This window comes from Amblyomma maculatum, chromosome 3 (assembly GCF_055883805.1).
Source record: "Amblyomma maculatum isolate TAMU_Amacu chromosome 3, ASM5588380v1, whole genome shotgun sequence".
NCBI lineage: Eukaryota > Metazoa > Arthropoda > Arachnida > Ixodida > Ixodidae > Amblyomma > Amblyomma maculatum.
The window spans coordinates 218,677,153-218,697,687 of record NC_139346.1 but is presented as its reverse complement, the minus strand read 5'-3'; the positions used below and the strand labels follow the sequence as shown (position 1 = coordinate 218,697,687).

Here is a 20,535-nt window from a genome sequence, read left to right as displayed (position 1 = left end):
TCGAACTCAATTTCGCCGGTCGTTCGATATATCGAACTCCGCACCACGCACTGGAAAGTCTGCCTTCCCCAAAGACGATCGCATTACCCTTGGCCGTTTGCCGCGTGACGTTTTCAAGCGACGCGCGGAAGGAATGAGAGGGGACAGTTCTGGACAGCGCCGTGCCCATTCCCCAAAGGCGCGCGCATGTGCAGTTATCGTTTCCCGCGCGCCAACGCATGACGTTTGCAAGCCATGTGCGTGGGTGTGCCCATTCTTTTGTCGAGCTCTCTCCTTCAGCACGCGCTATGCATGCGCCAAGCCAGCTCAGCCCGTTTTAAGACAGACGTGGGACGCTTTCTCTAGCGTGTGTTGCGAACCCCCTGCGCGCGGCGGCTGACGTGGCTATTCGCCTGCGCACGTTAAGAAGCGGCAGCTCTCTTTTTTTTTCTTTCTTACGAGAGTCATTCTTTCTTATCGTTGTGCTGTACGCGCGACATAGCGTAAGATATGGCGGCTGCGGACGTTAAGAAGCGGCAGGCTTTTTTTTTTTTTTTGGCGGGAGCCGTTCATCTTTGCATGTATGAATCAACGGAAGTACGCCGTCAGCTGCTGCGATCATGACGCCCGCCCCAAGCGGGCGCCGCGTGATAAATTGAACCAGGCTTGTGCAATCAAGCCATCACGGGCACTCTGCCAAGCTCGCTCCCCACCACCGGAGGAGCTATAAAAAGATAAATGCGCCCTGACGTTATCGCTGCGCAACATCTTGGCACGCTGCCAAGAAATGAGCTGTGGATGCGATGACCGAAACGGAGTGACGCGCAAGCGAAAAAGCTCGTGATTTTCTGCCGTAGCGACACAGAAACCATGTTTTGAGCGAGCCGGACACAGTTCCAAGTTGGAAATTTTTCGCTCTGTCGCTGCCTTTCGTCGCTGAGATCGCTCAGTCGCTTGCATGTGAGCGAGCTGGCCTTAACACATTTTTTTTTCTCAAATTCTCGGGTGCAAAAGTGGAGAGTGGGTTCATTATGCGAGTGGGTTGATTACGTGGCAAATACGGTATCGTTTTTTCGCATCGTAAGTGCCGTCACAAGCCAATTTCTGTATATCGAATTATCGATATATCAAACTTGTTCGCGATCCCCTTCGAGTTCGATATATCCGGGTTCGACTGTAGTTCCATAGAAACTATGGCCAGAGCTATTTAGGGCTATAAACTTGTCTCACCCCACTCAGGAATGACCGCATACTACTTCCAAGCCCCTTCAATTGGGATATGTAAACTGCATCTTCAATTTGAGTTCTAACTACACTGCACTTCGTGTTCTTTATACGGTGAAATGAACAGAAATGGTGTGACTGCACTTGATCGTCTGTAAATCCTGCTCAACACTTCCTCCTGCAATGCTTGTACATAAATGTTGAGAAGCGAAAGTGCCCCAACAGAAACAAAGCCCTGCATTAATCAGAATGTCCCTTTTGGTGGAAAATTACTTAGCATTAAGCCACCAGTGCTAGGGCTAAAGCCAAAAGATAGCCCATACATGGCTTGCACTGCACCAAGCAGTCTGCCTAGAAACAAAGTTCATACACTTAGCCCAATGCAATATCTTGAAGCATGCTGGGGGAAACAGCGAGATTCTTACCAAGCACAGCAACAACGACAGCAGGCAGGCGTACAGGCATGCGGTGTGCGTACTGAGCGCAGTTAGCACCTAGCGTCATTGTGGGGTGCCCGGGGGCCTAAACTCACAAGTAGCCACTCCGGAGGAGTTCATCTTGCCTGCGGTATTTGCGCTTCATGGCGTTCAGAAGCTGCACAGCCTTTTCCTCCGACACCAGCCGGTTCTTCCGCTCCAGTTCCACAAGCATGTTCAGGTTCTGAAAAAACATCGGGAGGGCAGAACAAGGAGAATGGGACCTCTAGCAAAAGGCCAAGGAAAAAACTAGAAATGTGTGAATGCATATTAAAATTTTTGAATATGAATCGAGTATGACTATGGGGGAAAAAAATACCTCTGAATATCAAATATCTGATCAGTGAAAAAAATAATGAAAAATTAAAAATAGCAATCATTGTTCATCCAAGACTGGAGTCCCAGCTGGCACACTGAAGGGGTGACACGGTCTTTGTGGCTGAAAAATTGCGATTGCGAAAAAAATTTGTTTTTTTTTTTTTATTACTTTGCATTAGTCGTAGTTATGAGGTCATTCTCTATATGTGAGTGAAGTTTCAAAGCTGGAAACCCGTAGTTCTTAAGAAAATGCAAACTAACGGTAGAATTCTGACTGAAAATTTCACAAAAGCACTTAAAAAATGCTCGTTTTGCACCGTCCCCCATTTTCAAATGACGCGCCAGAACACTATCTCGGTCTCAATTGAAAGAGCGTCTCTTCCTCTTTCCACCGGAGCTGCGCACGCTACGACGCTTTGTTAGCCACAAGAAAAAAAAAAAAATAGAATGCCAAACTCTGTTGTGCCATTGCCCTTCAGCTATCACGTGACGCAATGGGCCCCTCTCATTGGTCCGCGCCATTTTGCTAAGGTTATTGCTGCCGCAGTGACTCCTGGAGAACAATGCCTGCAGCCTCGCGTCCATCTCCATAGTATTGAAATTAGCGGTCTGTTTCACTGCGGGACTATGTGGTAGCGCTAGCGTTACGCCCTGAACCAATACATGTGCTAAACACACGCAAAACATTTGCAGGTGTGCTTTTGCATGCATCGCCCTTTTTTGATTTTCTGTTGGTCTGAAACATTTTCAAGACCATTAAAATGCTCGAAAATTGCCTGCAAGCGGCTGCTCCGCTACGTTGGCTCCGCTGGCACGAGGAGTGTCTGCTAGCGTAGCCTCCGAGATCAACCCCGAGCGCGCACGTTTCGCGAGCGCGGAGGTGATCTCGGAGGCCATGCTGCTAGAGAATAACTTCACGACGTCGCCGCGAGGCAGAGCCACAATTACGCCCTACTGGGAAAGGAAGTGAGAGAGGGGGCGGCGGGAGGCAAAACCCCAAACGCTGCAGGCCCGGATAACTCAAGGAGGCAGTAGCTGCCGTCATAGGCGCCGCGATTTTGAAAAAGTCTGTTGTGTTATTTCAGAGCGGATCTTGCCTCGACCGTACCGAAAGTTACAGAGTGCGCACAAGTTTGGCAAGATATGTAGAAAGGCATCTAAGAAGCAAGGCGACGCAGTGCATGACCATCCGCCAACTTCCGAAGCAAGTGATCGAAGCGAAATGGTCGAACGCGCGACGGTCGGCTCAGCGGCGCCTGCGGCCGATTCCGTCAACACAGGCGGCTGCGAGCAACGAACACGCACTGACACTGCCTTTATGAGCCCTCAAGAACTTAAGTGACTGCAAGAACAAGCGGACACCCGAAGTGGCGAATTATCGCCTTATTTGCAACCGAGCGCAAGCTGCAGACTCTCTGCATGTGTGTGGAAGACGACTCGGGCTCTTCGATGGCAGCGGCATGCACGATCGTTGACCTGTCTGTGATCAACCGGCTACTTGAAAAAACAGTGTGCCGCCAGTGTGGTGGTGACATGTCTATTCAGAAGAGCGCTCGTGAGTATGGAGTTGCTGTGCAGTTGTGCCTGTAGTGTTGTATTTGCGGTGATATTGTGAGCGAACGGAGTTCACAACCTATGCCAGGAGCTGCCAAGTGCAAGCCGTGCGCTCGTGAGTATGGAGTTGCTGTGCAGTTGTGCCTGTAGTGTTGTACTTGCGGTGATATTGTGAGCGAACGGAGTTCACAACCTATGCCAGGAGCTGCCAAGTGCAAGCCGTTCGAGGTGAATATTCTCGCGGCTCATGCGGCTACAGGGAATGGTCAAACAGCTCTGAATTAATTTTTTTCCACCATGAGAATATCCCACCTGGGCCTGCACAACAAGACCTACCAAGGGCGCCTAAAATGCAAGCTGAAGCCTACCACAACACAGGCTGTTGACAGTTGAGCAATGAGAGACCTCTACAAGCAACTTAATTTCAGGAACATTGGAAATATTGCTCTGTTTTGACAGAACGTGGATGATGAGAGGGCATCAGTACCACATTGGCGTGGGCTCTGTCATAGAGCTCTTTTCAGGGTATGTTCTAGACTATGTTGAGCTGTGTAACCACTATCCTGGTTGCAGAAATGCACCCAAAGAAGAGGATCCCCAGTATGGCGCATGAAAGGCAAATCATGCTTGCCAAAAAGCAGATTCAAAATCTGGACAAATGGAGGTGAAAGCAGCTATCATGCTTTTTCAAATAATTCGAACAGCATGGCCTGCGCTACACCACCATGCTCTGCGACGGGGACAGCAAGCATTTTCGTGCAATGGAAGAGGCCAAAGTTTATGGCTTCATATCAGTAAAAAAGGAAGACTGCACAAATCATGTGCAAAAGTGTATGGGCTCTGCCAGAAACAAAAGGCCGAGCATTGTCAAAGCCTGGGTGGAAAAGGCCGACTGACAGCCGACCTTATAACCAAACTTGGCAATTATTAGGCTGGGCACTGAACTCTCATGCAGGGGATGCTGAACAGATGCATCAAGAAGTAATGGCCATGTACTACCCCCCCATGTGACATCAACCCAAACCATGCCCTGTGCCCACAAGACGCCAACTCGTGGTGCAAACATAATGCTGCCACAGCAAAGGGCGAGCAGCCACCAAAACATTGGTACAACCTGCCCAACTATGTCAGCCAAGCACTGCTGCCTTTATTATGAGCGCCTTGCTGACAAGGACTTGCTTAGCAGATGCCATCGAGGCCAAACCCAAAATGCTAATGAGGCACTCCGTTCGGTGATTTGGTCTCTAATGCCAAAGACAAAGCATGCCTCACTGATTTCTTGCGAAGCGGCTGCCACGGAAGCAGTGATGAGATTTAATTCTGGGACACAGGAAGCAGCATCACGCGTCCTCAAAGAGCTTCAAGTGGAACCAAACAGCCTAACCAGCCGGTGGGCTCACAAGAAAGACAATCGCCAAGCTGCCAACTCTGAGCGGAAGCGGGCAGCTTCAGCTGGTTTTGTCTGCATTGTGAAATGGCACTATCAAAGAAAAACTGATGACCATTACTAAGCTGGGAGATTCTGAAGCTGCAAGAAACTTTTTTTTTTTTTTTTTTGCATAATTGAGCAGAAAAGAAGCTTTGAAAACACTGTATTCAGTTTTTTGCAGTTTTCTCAGTTTGACCATTTTCGCCACTTGGCAACCTGCTGACAAGCCTATCACAACTTCTACTCGTCAGATTTTGGTCCTTTTTGTGTTGTTTCTAGCTAAATAGTTCTTGATTGCAATAAGGGTTTGAGAAGGTGGGCAAGTGCGAGCGCAAAGTTTTATCTCCTAAAATAATTTTAACAAAAATTTCATTTTTTTCAACCACGAATTTGGCTGATCACAACTTTTGCACTAGAAGAGCCAGAAGCATGTTGTTACCCTTTTTACACTCCATGATCCTTCTAGACTGTATTGGCATGTAGCTTTTGAGCATCCATACAGCAGTTTTTTCTAAAACCTTTTCATAAAATATTGCATATAGACAAAAGTATTCTCTTTTTGCAAAATCTTTTTTATTTCATATTTGAGATCAGCATGCAGAAATACATATACCTACAGATTTTCAAAGCTGCAGCTTCCATATTAATTTTTTTTTTTTTTTTCTCAAAGACCCATGTCCCCCATCCCATGAAATGAGATGATTTGTTTTCAATTCCCATGTGGCCCCAGATGGTAATAGAAAAGAGAGAGAGTCAGTAAAAAAACACAGAACGAACCAAGTTGCAAGATGGCCTAACATCACTCTTTGCATTCCTTGTGGGGACAAATGCGGCAGCACAGCTCATTTGTCACGCTCGCTTCCTGCTTCCTTCACTCTCTTCGCCTACTCTTCCTCTCTGTGAGGCCATAGCACACAGGAACCGTAACACTTGCTACAATTAAAGCTTGTAAAAATGACTCCTGCCAGGCATGCACACACAGACATACAAACACTTTTTGCTATGTGAGCCACTTCTCATTTATGGTGAAAGTGCAGCATGCAGTGGCCGCCCACCTGGTTGTCGGAGCGCAGGTCTGCTTCCCGTGCCTCGGCGTCAGCTAGGGTGCTCTCGAGGGCTGCCAGTCGGGCCAGTGCCTGTGCCAGCCGGGAGCGGGCCTCCTGGGCCTCCTGGCGCAGGCTTTCCTCTCGCTGGGTAACCTCCGACAACAGCTGCTCCTGCCGCTGGCTGCGGCGACGCAGGCTGTGGCCCGAGCTCAGGGTCTCCCGCATTGGAGAGCCCCCTGCCTCCAGGAAGCTCACCGTCCTGCTCAAACACCATATGATCTTGCATTGTGCTGGGCTCTCAGTTCCAACTCTACACTGTTCCACAGACTAGGAGTGGCAGCCAAGAACACTGCCCCAAGTAGGCACTATTCACACTGACTGCAGCTAACACATTTCTCCCGCGACAGCTTCCCTGTGTGGCTGCACTTAAATGAATGTTAATGAGTATCTGTTCCCTCATGAGCTATCACATTTACACCAATATAACAAAAATCAATGATCTGGTTAAACAGAGTGGCCTTTGCCCCCCAGTGGGTGCAATCCGATTGTTATGAACACAAATGAAGCAGTCTGAGCTTTCAGAAAAGAAAGACCATCATAATGAGAATTGAAAATGTTTGGGTCAGCTACAGTTGAACATAATGCATGAGCATGGCATCATCATCTGGGCTGTTGGTACTGCTAAAAAGGTAGCGCTTAGCAAGTGCACTCGACAATGAATCGCAACCAAGCATACCATTCTTTAAAGCACATGGCCTTCTCACACAACGGTGGCTGCCAAACCGCCGCTCGCCGCTTCCGGACACCGCTGCTCAATGTTTCATGATGCGCCTAATTCACCACTTTTCTCATTCTCTGCCCTCTCCTTCTCAGCCTCCTTAGCTGCCTTCCATTCCCGTTTTAGCCCCCGCCCTTCCTTGCCATCTGTTTTGCCTCGACAAGCCAAGTTAAAAAAAAAAGTGGAGTCTCACAGTTCAAAGCCTAGGTGTTGAGGCTACTGCATACTGTATGTCGAACAGGATTAAGAAAAAAAAAGGGAACCGCAGTATGTGGGAAAACCTAGCTGACATGTTTTTAAAAATTGTGGGGAAAACATATGATTTAAACAGTTACATTTGAACAATATAACTGTTGAATGAGATACAAAGCCACTTCATAAAAATGTTGCTACCATTGCTTGGCATAAAGTATGAATATGCTTACTTAATTCTCACAAAATTTAGATCACATTTTTGTTGTCTTTAGCCCTGAAGAGTTTACAACACATCCAATCCCTGACGGCACTGGCTAGTCAGGATCACTTCATTAATTCTGGATGCTTCCCCTCTTACACCACTGCCTTGTGGAGAGTCCCAATGTCATCACAGCCTTGATCGTCATGCTGAATTCCACAGATTAGGCAAGACCCTTACGTAAGCACATACATAGTTGTTCTCAGATGCTGCAACCCCTAGGCACAGCCACGGCCGGTCTCGAGGGAGAGAGCGCTTCTCTTCTCTTATGGCCTCTCCAATGGGGTCTGTTTCTACCGCCCGCCGCGCCTCGGTGGGGTCGCCACCGTCCCACTGCTGCTCCTCCACCACAGCCGTTCACGCGCAAGGGAAACGCGCGCTCGCTTTTAGCTTCGCCCGCGTCAGTTGCAACCGGCAGGTCCTGACATTTCGCCCCTTATGGTTTATACAATGTCCGTCGTCAACATAGAACATTTATCGTGTACGAGGAATAAAATACAGTCAACAATCCGCTCACGCGCGCGCTCCTTCGTCAGTGCGACCGTGCACGGTCGAATTAAGCTTCGGGTACACTTCAACATTTTTTACCCCTAAGTTTTGTACAAAAATAAATTTACCAGGCTATGCAATCTGCCTTTGAATGTTTTAAGCAGGTGTAGCGCGCGACCTGACGTGAGTGCATGGTGAACTGTTGGGTGGAGATTCTGTCAACCGCTACGTCTTCGTTTAGATCAGAAGAGGCACCGGCAAAAATTTATGGCGCGTCTCAGATTCAGAGTAAAGAACAAAAATTTACTCATATAGTAAAAATTTCACTTGTCTAGTGGAGTGGGTTGTTCTAGCTTCGTTCAAAGCATATCAGTCGGTTGAAAGACCGAAGATGTATATGTAGTCTCGTGACTACTTTTAATCAAGGAAATGGGCATAAACGGTTAAGCAAAATCGAAAAGAGCGGCAAACAATAAAAAAAGTTGTCCTATCAGCGCCCATCTCGCTCGTGCTGAAGCTGTGCCCTGCGGCTGGTAATTCGATCCTGCTGTGCCCGAATTACTGCCAGCGCTAGACGTTCCAACCAACTATTAAATCCACATTTCCCTGCATGGCTTGTGCACATCAGGAGTTGGCCTCTCGCGGTCTTCTCTGTCACTTTCCTTGTATAATTAACTGAGAAGAATTCTGAGAAATTTTTCAAATATCAAAGAAGCGGACCTAATAACATATAGCTGTTGTCAATTCCTTTCGGGCAACTCAGTGTTGAGTTCTGAAATGCTGAATCAAGATCTTAAGTACTTCGAGAACATTTGTGTGTAGTAAGTGCACGGCAGCTTTTAAAAAAAAAAAAAAGCTTGTCCAATAGGGAAACAAGCTCTGGTTTCGGATAATGCAGTCCACTAGAATATTGTCCTCGTAGAAGAGCGTACTACATGGGGCTGCTTCTTTCGCTAGTTTCAAGAAGAATAGCGCAAACGTCACACCCGAAGTTGATTAACTAAACGGTATATCCAGCGACGTAAGGTGAACCGGAATATATATATGTGACAGTGGGAAATGGGATGGTAGGAGATGCCATCACTTCCTTCAGTGCTTTGATTTTGCTCTCAGATGAAACGTCTGTCTTGACAATGTAGTCATGTGCCGCTAGCTGTTACGGCCCTCGCATCTAGCATATGTCATTCCCTTCCGCACATTAACCCTACTTTCCCGAAGGGAGCCTCAATGGGTCGCTATATAAGGCTTGAAATGAGTCTTCAGTGAGAGAGTCCTTATTTAATGCTTTAGAAGTTTCTTGCATACTTTCGATATAGCAGGTGAACTCATTTGTAAGTCACTGCATCGAGTATCACCATCATTTATTGGCCTTTTTTACCACTTCGAGCACAAGTGGTGTCATGAATATCAAACCATTTTTTGTTTTCATAATAAGCATAATATCATGTAAAAATTTCATTAAAACAATGTTTATTTGCAAAATTAAAATAATGTTTATAATACCACACATTGCCTAATATATGAATTGTAATAACATTTAAAACTCAACCCTACAACGTTTACTTTGACTGTTATACTAATACTTTATATCATGCGAGCATTTTGCAATTTACATTACATTTTTATGAAATTATGTTCATCTTCGGTGCTACATGAATGGTTTTGCATCTAGCGCTGAAAGACGGTTTTGCTGTTGCAGACGAGTTGCTGTCATGTTAGCCTTGAAAAAGCTTCGATGTGACCACTGCTCATTCAGTTTTCTTTTTGTTCCTATTCTTGTACAGGCTTGGGGAAAATTCGGATTAAAATGGACAAAAGTAGCTACCTTGCCGCAATGTATGCCATGCTTGCCGAACGTTTGCTGAACGATAGTGTTTTTTTATATCCGTTTACGTGTGGTACGTTGACGACATGCCGCTGCAGCATCTACCTTCCGTGCTCGTTAATTTCGGTGCTGCGCTCACCACGAAACTCGCGAGCGACAGCGCGAAACCAGGCAAAAGCCACCCGCCGCCGCTGAAGCAGACGCGGAGCGAACAGTGAGCAGGTTGCGCCCCTTGCGGTGGCGGAGAGCGTAACTCAAGGAGAAAAGTTCCCATTGTTCCCGCGGCGATTGAGAAGGCCGTAAGAAAGAGCGCGCGCTCTCTCCCTCGAGACCGGCCGTGGCACAGCAAAGCCGCAGCTGTGTTTGTTCTCTTCCCGGCTAGTCTCTAACGTTGCGAGGTTCAGTCATGGCCCGCATCCCGAGGGGACAAGCAGGAGCCGTAGAAGTGAGGACAGATACCCAGCTGATTCCCGAACGAAAGGAGACGCATTCTGTAGGTGTATATATACAAGAACCCTTGCCCAGAGGAAGCCAGCCAATAGCGGCATTATAAATGAACAGTGGCGACCTCTACATCCATGAAAACTAACCTCTCATATGTTGCCACATTCATTCTTCAATGCTTCACCTCTGTGCACCTATGCACTACAGAGAAGCCACCGTGGTAGGTGAGAGCCACTGCTCTCCAGCTTTCCATGTCCACGCAGACTGGCCCCAGATTCACATGTTAGCACATGTGCAGCTGATTGCACATATCAAATTCTCAAAGCTTATCATATTACTTGACAAATAAGTACAATTAATACTCCAAATGCCTCATTTAACGAAATTCTGAACACAGTGGCTGGGAAGTTATGCTATCCAGGTACATATCAACCGTGATAAAAATAGTGTAACTCTATGAGACATTTCAGGGTGTCTACCAAGTTGACCAACCTAGACAATAAACACGAAACACTATGGCACAGACTGCGAACACAGACTCTTCCTTCACCCCTTACCATTTCCCACTACCATCCCTCCTTCCACTGTCCTGCTTGTACCCTTTGCCTCTTCCCTCCACATCCTCTCCCTATGCCCGGCAGACCCTCCCCCGCGGGGCCTAGAGCACTTGAAGACCTGGGAGGACTGGGAGACCCTGCTGCGTTTGGAGGACCCGGCCGTGCAGACCATCGCCACCGGCCGGGCTGCCGGTGTTATGATCCTGAGGGACATAAACACTTGAATTTCAGTGGGGTCATGCGGAGACGCAGGGGCCTGCGTGCCCTGAATTCCTACGTGTAATAAATGTTTTCTCTCTCTCTCTCCAAATTCCCCGAGTTTTCCAGGCTTTTCCCGAGTGCATTTACAAAATTTCCCGAGTGACACGGTACTTCGTTTTATGCTAAAACAGGCTGACACTGATGCCGTCTGATGATAGAACTCTCTAGTAAGCATATTAAAAAATTAAAATACCAATACAATCCATTTTAAATGGTAAGGAGTAGCATTTATTTCATTTAAAAGCAAAACAGAAGGCAGACATTATTAAATCATAACCAATTGACTATCTTCAAAAATATGCTATAACCAAATGCAAATCAAGTCGAACATTTTCAAATATAATAGCCAACCGATTTTTTGGACCCCAATAATTCGGCCTTACATGATAACTGTCAGGCGCCCCATATGAACGCGTACATTTTCACGACCAATATCTCGAACTCTATGTCACGTGTCCAAAAATTCGAATTTTCGGATCAACTTTGTCGCTAGCAATACTGTGATCATTTTTTGGCTGAAGATTCATTTCTGCGGCATGACAAAGGCACAAGCGGGCACCGTTATCACTAACAACTGGTCTTGCGCAGCCGTGAAAGCTAGACAAAGCAGTAATTCGGACGGACTAGCTTGGCTCTTTGCTCATTGTTGCCATTGGTAGTGGTATTACGGGAATGCTCGCTGTTGTCATCACGGTAGCCTATGATGAGCGTGCAAACGGACTGAAAATGGAACATGAGCGCCATCTACTCCGGGTCACTGATTGTGCCGCCGCCAACCGAGGGAGGGGGGGGGGGGGGGGGGCACTTACGGAGGGTCTCGTTTTGCTCGCTTTTTTCCCGTGAGTTTCGTCTCGAACTTTTCGCTGCCCTTGTTAGCCATGGAAACAATGCTATTCGCTAGGAGCGTGCATTTGTCTGTGGCATGAGAATGACCTGCAGCTGTGTCACAGTATGTAGTGAAATGGCATGAACGTGACGAAAGCAAGACTGACCGAGACATTCTAACTGGAGTGCTAAAATCATTACAGCTTAGCACTTGGGCATGAACCGCTTTTGCGGGGCACCATTGCGCATGCGGTGACTGCCTTGAGCACGAGCTCCATGCTTCCCGGTGCTACACACACCTGCCATGTCGGCACCAATCAATGCGTGCGTACTGGCAGCTGCGCCCCCGCCATATTGAATCATGCTAGCGGGTGTTCATGGGTGGAACGCTGAAGCTGATCAAGTAGCAGATCATGCTGTAACTCCCTTTTATCGACACACTGACGAAACATGGGGAGCAGCAAATTTTGTTATTTGTAAAGCCATTTTTTTCCGCATAAATGTGATTTTTTTCAAGTTCACGATAAGGCGAGAAACTATATCCCCTTCCCCCAAAGCTGCGCCGCCTGCATCGCGTGCATGCACCTTTGGCAGCAGAAATGGACATTTCCATCAAGGCGGCGTGCAGGGAGGGAGAGTTCTTTTGTTATCGACTTGCATTGCTCTCACTAGAAATTAGAGGCGTAGCAAATTCTCGCACCGTTTTCTGCCGCCTTGTTTGGAGCCATCTACTGAGAAAAACAAGAAAGCAAGGGGAGGCGGTGGCCGTTGAGGAGCCAATGTGTAATCCATAGGAAGCAAGTGCTCTGCCAGTGGCCAGAGTGCCGAGGAAGTGTCCGCTTTCGACACGCTTTGAAATTCGAAGCACCATTGGTGCTGCAGCGATTTTTGCCGCATTGTTGGGATGGTACACCTGACAGCAAACACGGGAAGCCGCCGGTCGCTGAGGAGAGGACACATAACACCGTATCGTACAACCCGTGTAATGCCAGTCCGTTTTTATCGCGAGTTAAGTTCCCTTTAAATAGAACTACAACTAATTTTCCCTGACATAAGCACAGATTCAAGTTTTCCGTGAGTTTTTCCAGTTATCCAAATTCCCAGAAAATTCCCGGTTTTCACAGTTTTCCTGGTTGGTAGACACCCTGCAGTTTTACTACTTACAATTTTGAACACATCAACTGGAAAAAAAATTGGGACTCATCCTAAATTAGCAGGTGCAGCAAATCGGCATGTGTGCTACTCAAAATGTAAATGGAAAAAAAAAAAAAAAAAAAAATAGAAGGGAACAGGAGGAAGAGGAAAGAAAACCTCATCACCTTTCCAGGGCAGAGTTGCTGGCATTCTGGGTATGCGTGAAGCCCACAAATGGCAAGCTGGTGCCCTCAAAGCCTTTCTTCTGGTCCCGCAGGGCCGGGTTTTTGGGACGAGCAGGTTCATCCTCAAACTCGTAGAAGTTAGACGTATCTTCCTCCCCACTCAGGTTTGGCACAAATGGAGGCACAGCTGCATACCGTAGGGCATGCGGCATAATTCTACAAACATTCTTACCACATAACACAGCCCCCCCCCCCCCCCAAGGCTAGGACTAACAACCCACACTGACAGTGCATAGTGTTAATTTCTAAGCACTACATATAATAATTTGCATGTAGGCTGATTGCAGAAAAATGAAAGGACTTAAATTAACAAGGTACAAGATAGCTCGGTAGAAGCCCGCACATGGCATGAAGAAACCCAGAATCCCTCGAAAAGCAAAAATTGACTGCGCTGTTAATTCTCTATGAATTAATATCCCGAATTAAAAAAAGAAAAAAAAGAAAACCCTCCTCTACCCTTTTCTTACTTTCTGTGACAGTTAACTTTCTTAATACCTGCGAACTTAATGTCTGGTTTGCTGGCTTCACTGCCCAAACCTGTGGAATGTTGCTCCTCCAAATTTTAACGCTCAAATTAGAATGCACTGAACTATGGTCAGTCCTCAGCATAAGCAGCCATCGCACAAGTCTTCCTCGAGAACATTCACTTAATGCTTTAGACTCCACAGCTGCTCATCGCTCAACATAAAGAGAAAAGGCAATTGATACTTAGAAACAACAAAAAATAAACAAAGGAGGGAAAGCCTACAAAATTTAGCAATGATTCTGAAGGTAACACACTCTGTCGAATGTTGTCCATGTCTACTGGAGCAAAGAACTCATGGCGGCACATGTCGTCGTAGGAGAAACGCTTGTCAGCAGGAGCCAGCAAGCCTTTCATCATCTTCACTGCTGCTTCGGACACAGTTGGTTCTTTCGGGAAAATCAGGGACTCCTGTGACATTTGAGAAAAGGAAAAAGCCCATTAAGAAGAACACAGTACAGAAAAAGCACAGGTCACATAACCGTTGGCAAGGTCTGAAGGCTCTCTGGACTAGGCGTATCTGCACAAATTAAGGGCTTGAGGTGGGATTCTTGCTCCATGTATACGTACAATGAATTAAACCACTAAAATAGGGAGACATGGCTTTCAATTCATAAGAAATAACTATAACTTGACATTTTTTCAAAGGTATCGCTATGTTTTCAGCTTTGCTACCAATCTATGCTGTCCTAGGTTCAGCAGGAAGTTTGTTGCCCCTAGCACCACTACTTCACTTCATGTCCAGAAGAGAAGATACAAAAGGCAGAAGTTTCATGGTCTCACTGTGTGACTGCCACGTATCATTGACAGTCCTGCTGACCCTAGAAATTTTAGGATTCTATATGTAATCCGATGAAATGGAATCTACTCTTGCGTTGCGTTGGTTTGCCCAATCTCTTCAAATTATACAGTTCTGGCAGTGTGGTAAAATAAAGGGAGTGCTGGTTTTGGATTTGAACTTCTGCAATCATAGACCAACATTCCATCACCCTTTTATACAACAGTGGGACACATCTGTTCCCTTAGCTTTAAGTGTCGGCAAATAGACAATGGTGCACCGATGTACAAAACCTAGCCATATCTTTTTAACTATCTTTGGTATTGCATCCCTAAATTTACCTTGTGAAAAGCTTCTCCCATATGAGCAGCTACTTTGTCCGTGCTGTAATTTGATGCATGAAGTAGAGTTTGGTAGTCCCTTTTTCTTATAGCATTTGAGTGGCATACTTGATTAATTGGATCAAATTACTAGAAATCCACAATGTATGCAGCTAAGAAGAGCCAAATAAGCGGCATACACAGCAATGGTGCTAGTGGCACAGATTGCACATACTCTGGGTAAGTGCCTTGTCTACCCCAGATACCCTGGCAGGAGTGGTGTTTTACCCAGAGGAGGAAGCCAGATGGACCTGAATCACTGCTGCATATGCTGCTTTATCTTACTCTTCATAGCTGCATACGCTGTAAATTTCTAGTAATACGCTACAATGAGGCAAGTATGGCACTCAAACGCTATAACAAAAAGAAAAAAACAAACTGGCAAATTCCATTCCATATATCAAATTACGTCATGGATAAACTAGCAGTTTAGGCAAGAGAGGACTTTAACACATTTAGCGATAGAACACTCGAGACAGTTGAAGATTTGGCCAGGGGCCCCATATTTTTGCACACTCAATGCTATTAAACTACCCAACAATTCATTCAGCGTGCTTTTATTGTTCATTACTTGATATTCAGTGTACAGTGCATATGTGCAGTTCAAGGAGAACCATTTCAGCAGAAAAAAATAAACTTCAAAAATTGTTCAGCTTTCGGGCATTTTCTATCAATCACCTGTGTCTGGTAATAGTTCTTGAAGGAATTTCCAGTTCTAATACAAGTCTTCTTGTGTGTGAAAAAGACCGAGGTAAGGGTACATGCCACATTTGAGGTGTTTTTTACTAAGTTATTGATACAAATGTTTAACCCTTTTAATGCAGAAGCATTACCACCTGCATTTTTGGATTTCGTTGATGGTAGTTGTGAAGTCTGCTTAGAGCAACCACCCACTGGAAAAAGAACTCGGCACCAGCTGATTTGAAACCCAGGCTGAGACAAAGAGATCAGCTTCCCTGCCACTGTGTTAGACCACTGTGCCATCTCTCTAAGACAGGTTCCTCACGTGCTAATCTGCCAGCCTTTCATGCTGCACTTCAAATGTCTTGACCTCTTCAGACGAAGTTGCACAACTTTAGTTAGGCCGCCTTCATGAAAGGAGGACTAGAAGTTACACTGAGTAAAAATAAGTTAAATGAGATCTAAACATTGCTTCTGCATGCATATTCGTGCTTAGGCAAGCTAAACCACTACTTAATTTTTTTTTATAAAATCAGTCGTCATAATGGCTTGGAAGTAATGTCACTCAGTTTTCAGAGCCATTCCGAATACATCTAATCGTGTGTTTGAAGCATGATAGCCACAGTTGCTTGTGCACAACCCCATATAACGAACCATTCCGAGCACAATATTATGATCTGTATGCATGTGAGATATATGAGTACAAAATGGCACACAGCCACAGCAGACAGAAGCAAAAGTTACAAATGGTCAGAAATGGCAGAAAGACCTCACGGGACACAGCATAAACACGGGTACCAGCTCTTCAGGCTCTACTGGCTGAGTGTCTATGAAAAGTGGCTTGACTGGTGGATGCCATGAATTTTCAGTAGAGTTCTTCATGCTCCACCGGACTACAACCAGCTTAAAAAGGACACCATGCACAGAAAGACGCAGCCAGGAGACACTGCATTCAAGTGGACTCCAGGAAATATAACCATGGTGGCTTCTAGAAAAGTAAATGCTGAAGTAAACTTCAAATGCCTTTTTTGCAGTAGTATTTTTTTCTTTTACTTCTTGTTCAATTTGTGCAGCTGATTCCTTTGCGAGTCTCTTATTTAGTTTGACTAATGTTGAATTCCAATGGCAGATCCGGATCAAGTTTATCTGCTCCATTTGGGGCAGTTGTATTCCAATGGCAGAATGTAGAATCTGAGCGAGAGCGGTCTGTTCCAATGGCAGATTTCTTGTCGTTGTGCATGCAGCATGATGCCATCCTGCAAGAAACTATAAAACACAAAGCAAAGTGTGGTGTTGGCGAAATGGGGGTTGAGGGATGAACGAAGTGCAACTTTTTTTTTTCATGGGCCCAATGTTTTTTCCTTTGATAAGGTACTGAAAAGGATGATTAAGTTGAACAGTTCTACAGTCCTAAAGACTTAGAATTTATGAGGTTTTACACTATTTACCAATAGGGTCAAAACAGAAAATGAAAGCAATGTTAAAAGCTGCCACACAAGAAAGTACCTCACATTTATTTCGTGTACAAAAGTTCCAAAGTTCCCAGTTCTTGCTGAGTCTAAGGCTTGAGGACTGCCCTAGATACGTAGAAAGTGGCACCGAAATGCAGCCCGTGCTTACCTTAAAGGTCATGATCTTGTTGTAGGTGACCACAACACGGTCATCAGCAAAGGGGTTCTGCCCGTACAGCATCTCATAGGCAAGCACGCCAAGTGACCACCAGTCACAGCCAGTGCCCTGAACTGTGGCACAGGCCTTAATGCCCCCACTCATGGCGCTCAGGACCTCAGGGGCCACATAGTGGGGCGTGCCCACCGGGAGGCGACTTGAAGTCTGCACAGGAAATGCACTGGTTCTCACGATTGAGATTAAGAAGGCAATGACCAACAGCTTATCTCATCCATTACCGAAGTTGGTGAGCCATCAGACGTGGTAGCAAGAATCATCATACACTGAGGCTATAGCCAAAGGCCGATCCGTAGACAAAGACAACATAAAAAAAACTACCAACTTTCTGTATTTCTGCAAACCTAAAGAACAAAGCTAGCGGAATTGATGGTATTCCAGCTGAGTTGCTTCAAAACCTCAACCACGACGCTGTTAACACACTGCATACATTATGTCAAAAGATTTGGACAACCCTGCAGTGGCCACAGGATTGGAGAAGGTCAGTTTACATCCCCATTCCAAAGAAAGGCAGTGCCAAAGATTGTTCCAACTACCGCACGATCGCGCTTATTTCGCATGCTAGCAAGGTGATGTTAAAAATCCTGCAAGGTAGGCTGCAGCAGTATGTGGATCGGGAGCTTCCGGACGTGCAAGCTGGGTTTCGCAAGGGCAGAGGAACTAGAGACCAAATTGCCAACCTTAGCTGGATCATGGAAAAAGCAAGAGAGTTCCAGAAACCCATTTACTTCTGCTTTATTGATTAATCAGCGAAAGTGTTTGACTGCGTAGATCACAGCAGATTGTGGCAAGCTCTCCAAGAGATGGGAGTTCCAATTCACCTCATCTGTCTCCTCAGGAACCTTTATGAAGGGCAAGAGGCCACAGTCAGAACTGGGCATGGTCTTACTGATTGGTTTCCGATTGAGAAAGGGGTGAGGCAAGGCTGCATACTGTCGCCCTGCCTATTTAACCTATATGCAGAGTGCATCATGAGGAAGGCCGGTCTGGACGAGTCTTCAGCTGGAGTGAAGATTGCTGGAAAACGTATCAACAACCTTAGATATGCGGATGATACCACTTTAATGGCAGAAAGTGAAGTGGAACTCAAGAGACTTCTGATGCGCGTACAAGAAGAGAGTGAGAAGTTTGGGCTTAAACTGAACATTAAAAAGACGAAGATCATGGCGTCTTGCCCTATCAAGTCCTGGAGCATCAATGGACAAGAAGTGGAAGCTGTGACAGATTTTCTGTTCTTGGGCGCCAAGATTACCTCGGAAGGAGACTGCAGCCATGAAATTAGGAGACGCCTGCTTCTGGGAAAGAGAGCAATGGTTAGCCTTGACCGCCTAGTAAAGAGCAGAGACATTAGTCTGCCAACCAAGATCCGTATAACCCGTGCTATGGTCTTTCCAGTTGTGATGTATGGATGCGAGAGTTGGACTGTGAAAAAGGCTGACTGCCGAAGAATTGACGCGTTTGAATTGTGGTGCTGGCGAAGACTCTTAAGAGTTCCTTGGACTGCCAGAAGATCAAATCAGTCGATATTGTCGACCATAAACCCTGACTGCTCATTGGAGGGTCAAATTGTAAAGTTAAAGCTCAGCTACTTTGGTCATCTGATGAGAAGAGAGGAGTCGCTGGAGAAAGATTTGATGTTGGGAAAGGTTGAGGGTCATCGGAGAAGGGGTAGGCAGCGAACGCGATGGTTAGATGGCATTCTCGAGGCATTGCAGATGAAGCTATGTGATGTTAAGAAGATAGTGAGAGACCGGAAAGCGTGGCGTGACATGGTCCATAGGGTCACGAAGAGTCGGACACGACTGAACACCTGAACTGAACTGAACTTATAAATTTAATGTTAGATGTGGTGCATGCTTGTGCTTTCAGGGCACTAAACTGCATCGTCAATGCACGAAAACAGTGAAGTGAAAATCCTATCATGAAGCGATATTACTAAGTGCCTTTACCACCAAAGTCCCTGAATAACAGCCTGAAAGGCAACTTTGTCAAGTACAGTGAAAGCTCGTTAATTCGAACCTCGATAATACTACACTACTTGGTCCGGCCAAGCTCCATAGAGATGTGTGTACAAAAAAGCCCATGATTCGAATGTGACGGTTCCACTATGGATAATTCGAACTACACACTGCAGCATCTGGGCGGCATGGCGCACAGCACATGGCAAAAAAACAAAAACTTTGCAAAAGAGCGGAATAGTTAGAGGCTGTGCACGTCCAAAACGGGAACAGAAGATGGAACCAGGTAAAACCATGGATGAGTGGGTAAAACCTAACTGGCGCCATGACCGGCGCTGTGGCCGGCAGCTTTGGAGGGAGGGGACGGCGGCTGCCTGCTCTCCCACACAACCTCCGAAACCCGCAACGAAATGCTCGTTAATTACAGCCTGTTAATTTGGAAATACGGATAAGTATTCGTCCAACCTTCTACCCATCAGTCATCAACTTAAGCACGCGGTCAGCCGCGATCGTGACGCCGGCTTTTAGTATTGTTCGCTTCAAAAGGCGTTTGCTGCTATCGCGCGTTCCGATGATTGAGTGGCAGTAAACGACGGCCACCCTAATCGCCCATGGCATGATAAAGCGAACGTACTGAAAAGGAGGCCCCCCTGTTGCTTGAGCTAACGTCAAACAGTAAACACACCGTTATCGCTACGCAGCATCTTGGCGCACTGCCAGGAAATGTGTTGCAGATCATGACGGCGCGAAACAGAGGGAAGCGCTGACTTTTTTTTTTCTTCAAAATCTTAGGCACAAATCGGGGCAGGGTGAGTTTATTATGTGAGTGGGTTCGTTACATGACTAAATATGGTACATTTACCTTAATGCAAATGGTTTTTGTCAGTTTTTCCGAGGCTATTCGATAATTCAAACATCGGATAATTCGAACTTTTTTCCCCGGTCTCACGAAGTTCGAATTAACGAGCTTTTACTGTACTTCCATGATGCCAGAACCGGCAAACATTTTTCTACTATAGTTCACTGTTTACACAAAATGGCAGCAAAGGCAATATGCAATAATGTGAACTTAGTGTGTTCTCTACAACTACACTGCGAACACAGCAACTCAACAGAATCACCCAACAGCAGATATCCCCATGAAATGATTCCAGTCACCCCAAGCTGAGCAACAAAAAAAGTTCGATATAATGTGGCACAGTGTGCAGCATAGTTTGCATAAGCATAAACAGAATTCCTTTTCCTGGGTCTCTAGGAAAACAAGAATGCTAACATATCCATACAGTTGACATAGTACAATATTTTCCTCAACCTACTAAAAAATAAAAATAGAAGTAACTTAGTGACAAGGTGTAACTGGGTGTACAAGCTTTTTGTGGATACACTTACGCTTTTCTTATCGGAGAGTTTGGCTGCCGATCCAAAATCAGCCAATTTGATGTGACCTGTGCGGTCGATGAGCACATTGTCTGGCTTCACATCCCTGTAAGC

The 20,535-nt window shown here is 46.0% G+C and overlaps 2 protein-coding genes across 5 annotated transcripts in view; one reads left to right on the top strand and one right to left on the bottom strand.

Annotated features, from left to right (window-relative positions):
* Nucleotides 1–20,535, bottom strand: part of LOC146197730 (citron Rho-interacting kinase-like) — a 173,041-nt gene that overhangs the window by 146,285 nt on the left and 6,221 nt on the right. For 3 of the 4 annotated variants that reach the window (XM_084599641.1, XM_084599644.1, XM_084599642.1), the window contains exons 5-10: nucleotides 20,434–20,527; nucleotides 17,021–17,233; nucleotides 13,819–13,972; nucleotides 12,979–13,165; nucleotides 6,036–6,285; nucleotides 1,736–1,863 (exon numbers count right to left, since the gene is read on the bottom strand). In XM_084599641.1, the coding sequence (XP_084455767.1) occupies nucleotides 1,736–1,863; nucleotides 6,036–6,285; nucleotides 12,979–13,165; nucleotides 13,819–13,972; nucleotides 17,021–17,233; nucleotides 20,434–20,527 (1,026 nt within the window). The remainder of the gene's footprint in view (nucleotides 1–1,735; nucleotides 1,864–6,035; nucleotides 6,286–12,978; nucleotides 13,166–13,818; nucleotides 13,973–17,020; nucleotides 17,234–20,433; nucleotides 20,528–20,535) is intronic. The other variant, XM_084599643.1, reaches the window with a different exon arrangement.
* LOC146197731 (uncharacterized) lies at nucleotides 2,893–3,587 on the top strand. The gene is made up of 3 exons (XM_084595988.1): nucleotides 2,893–2,929; nucleotides 3,083–3,205; nucleotides 3,430–3,587. The coding sequence occupies exons 1-3, from the start codon at nucleotides 2,893–2,895 to the stop codon at nucleotides 3,585–3,587; spliced, it is 318 nt and encodes a 105-aa protein (XP_084452114.1).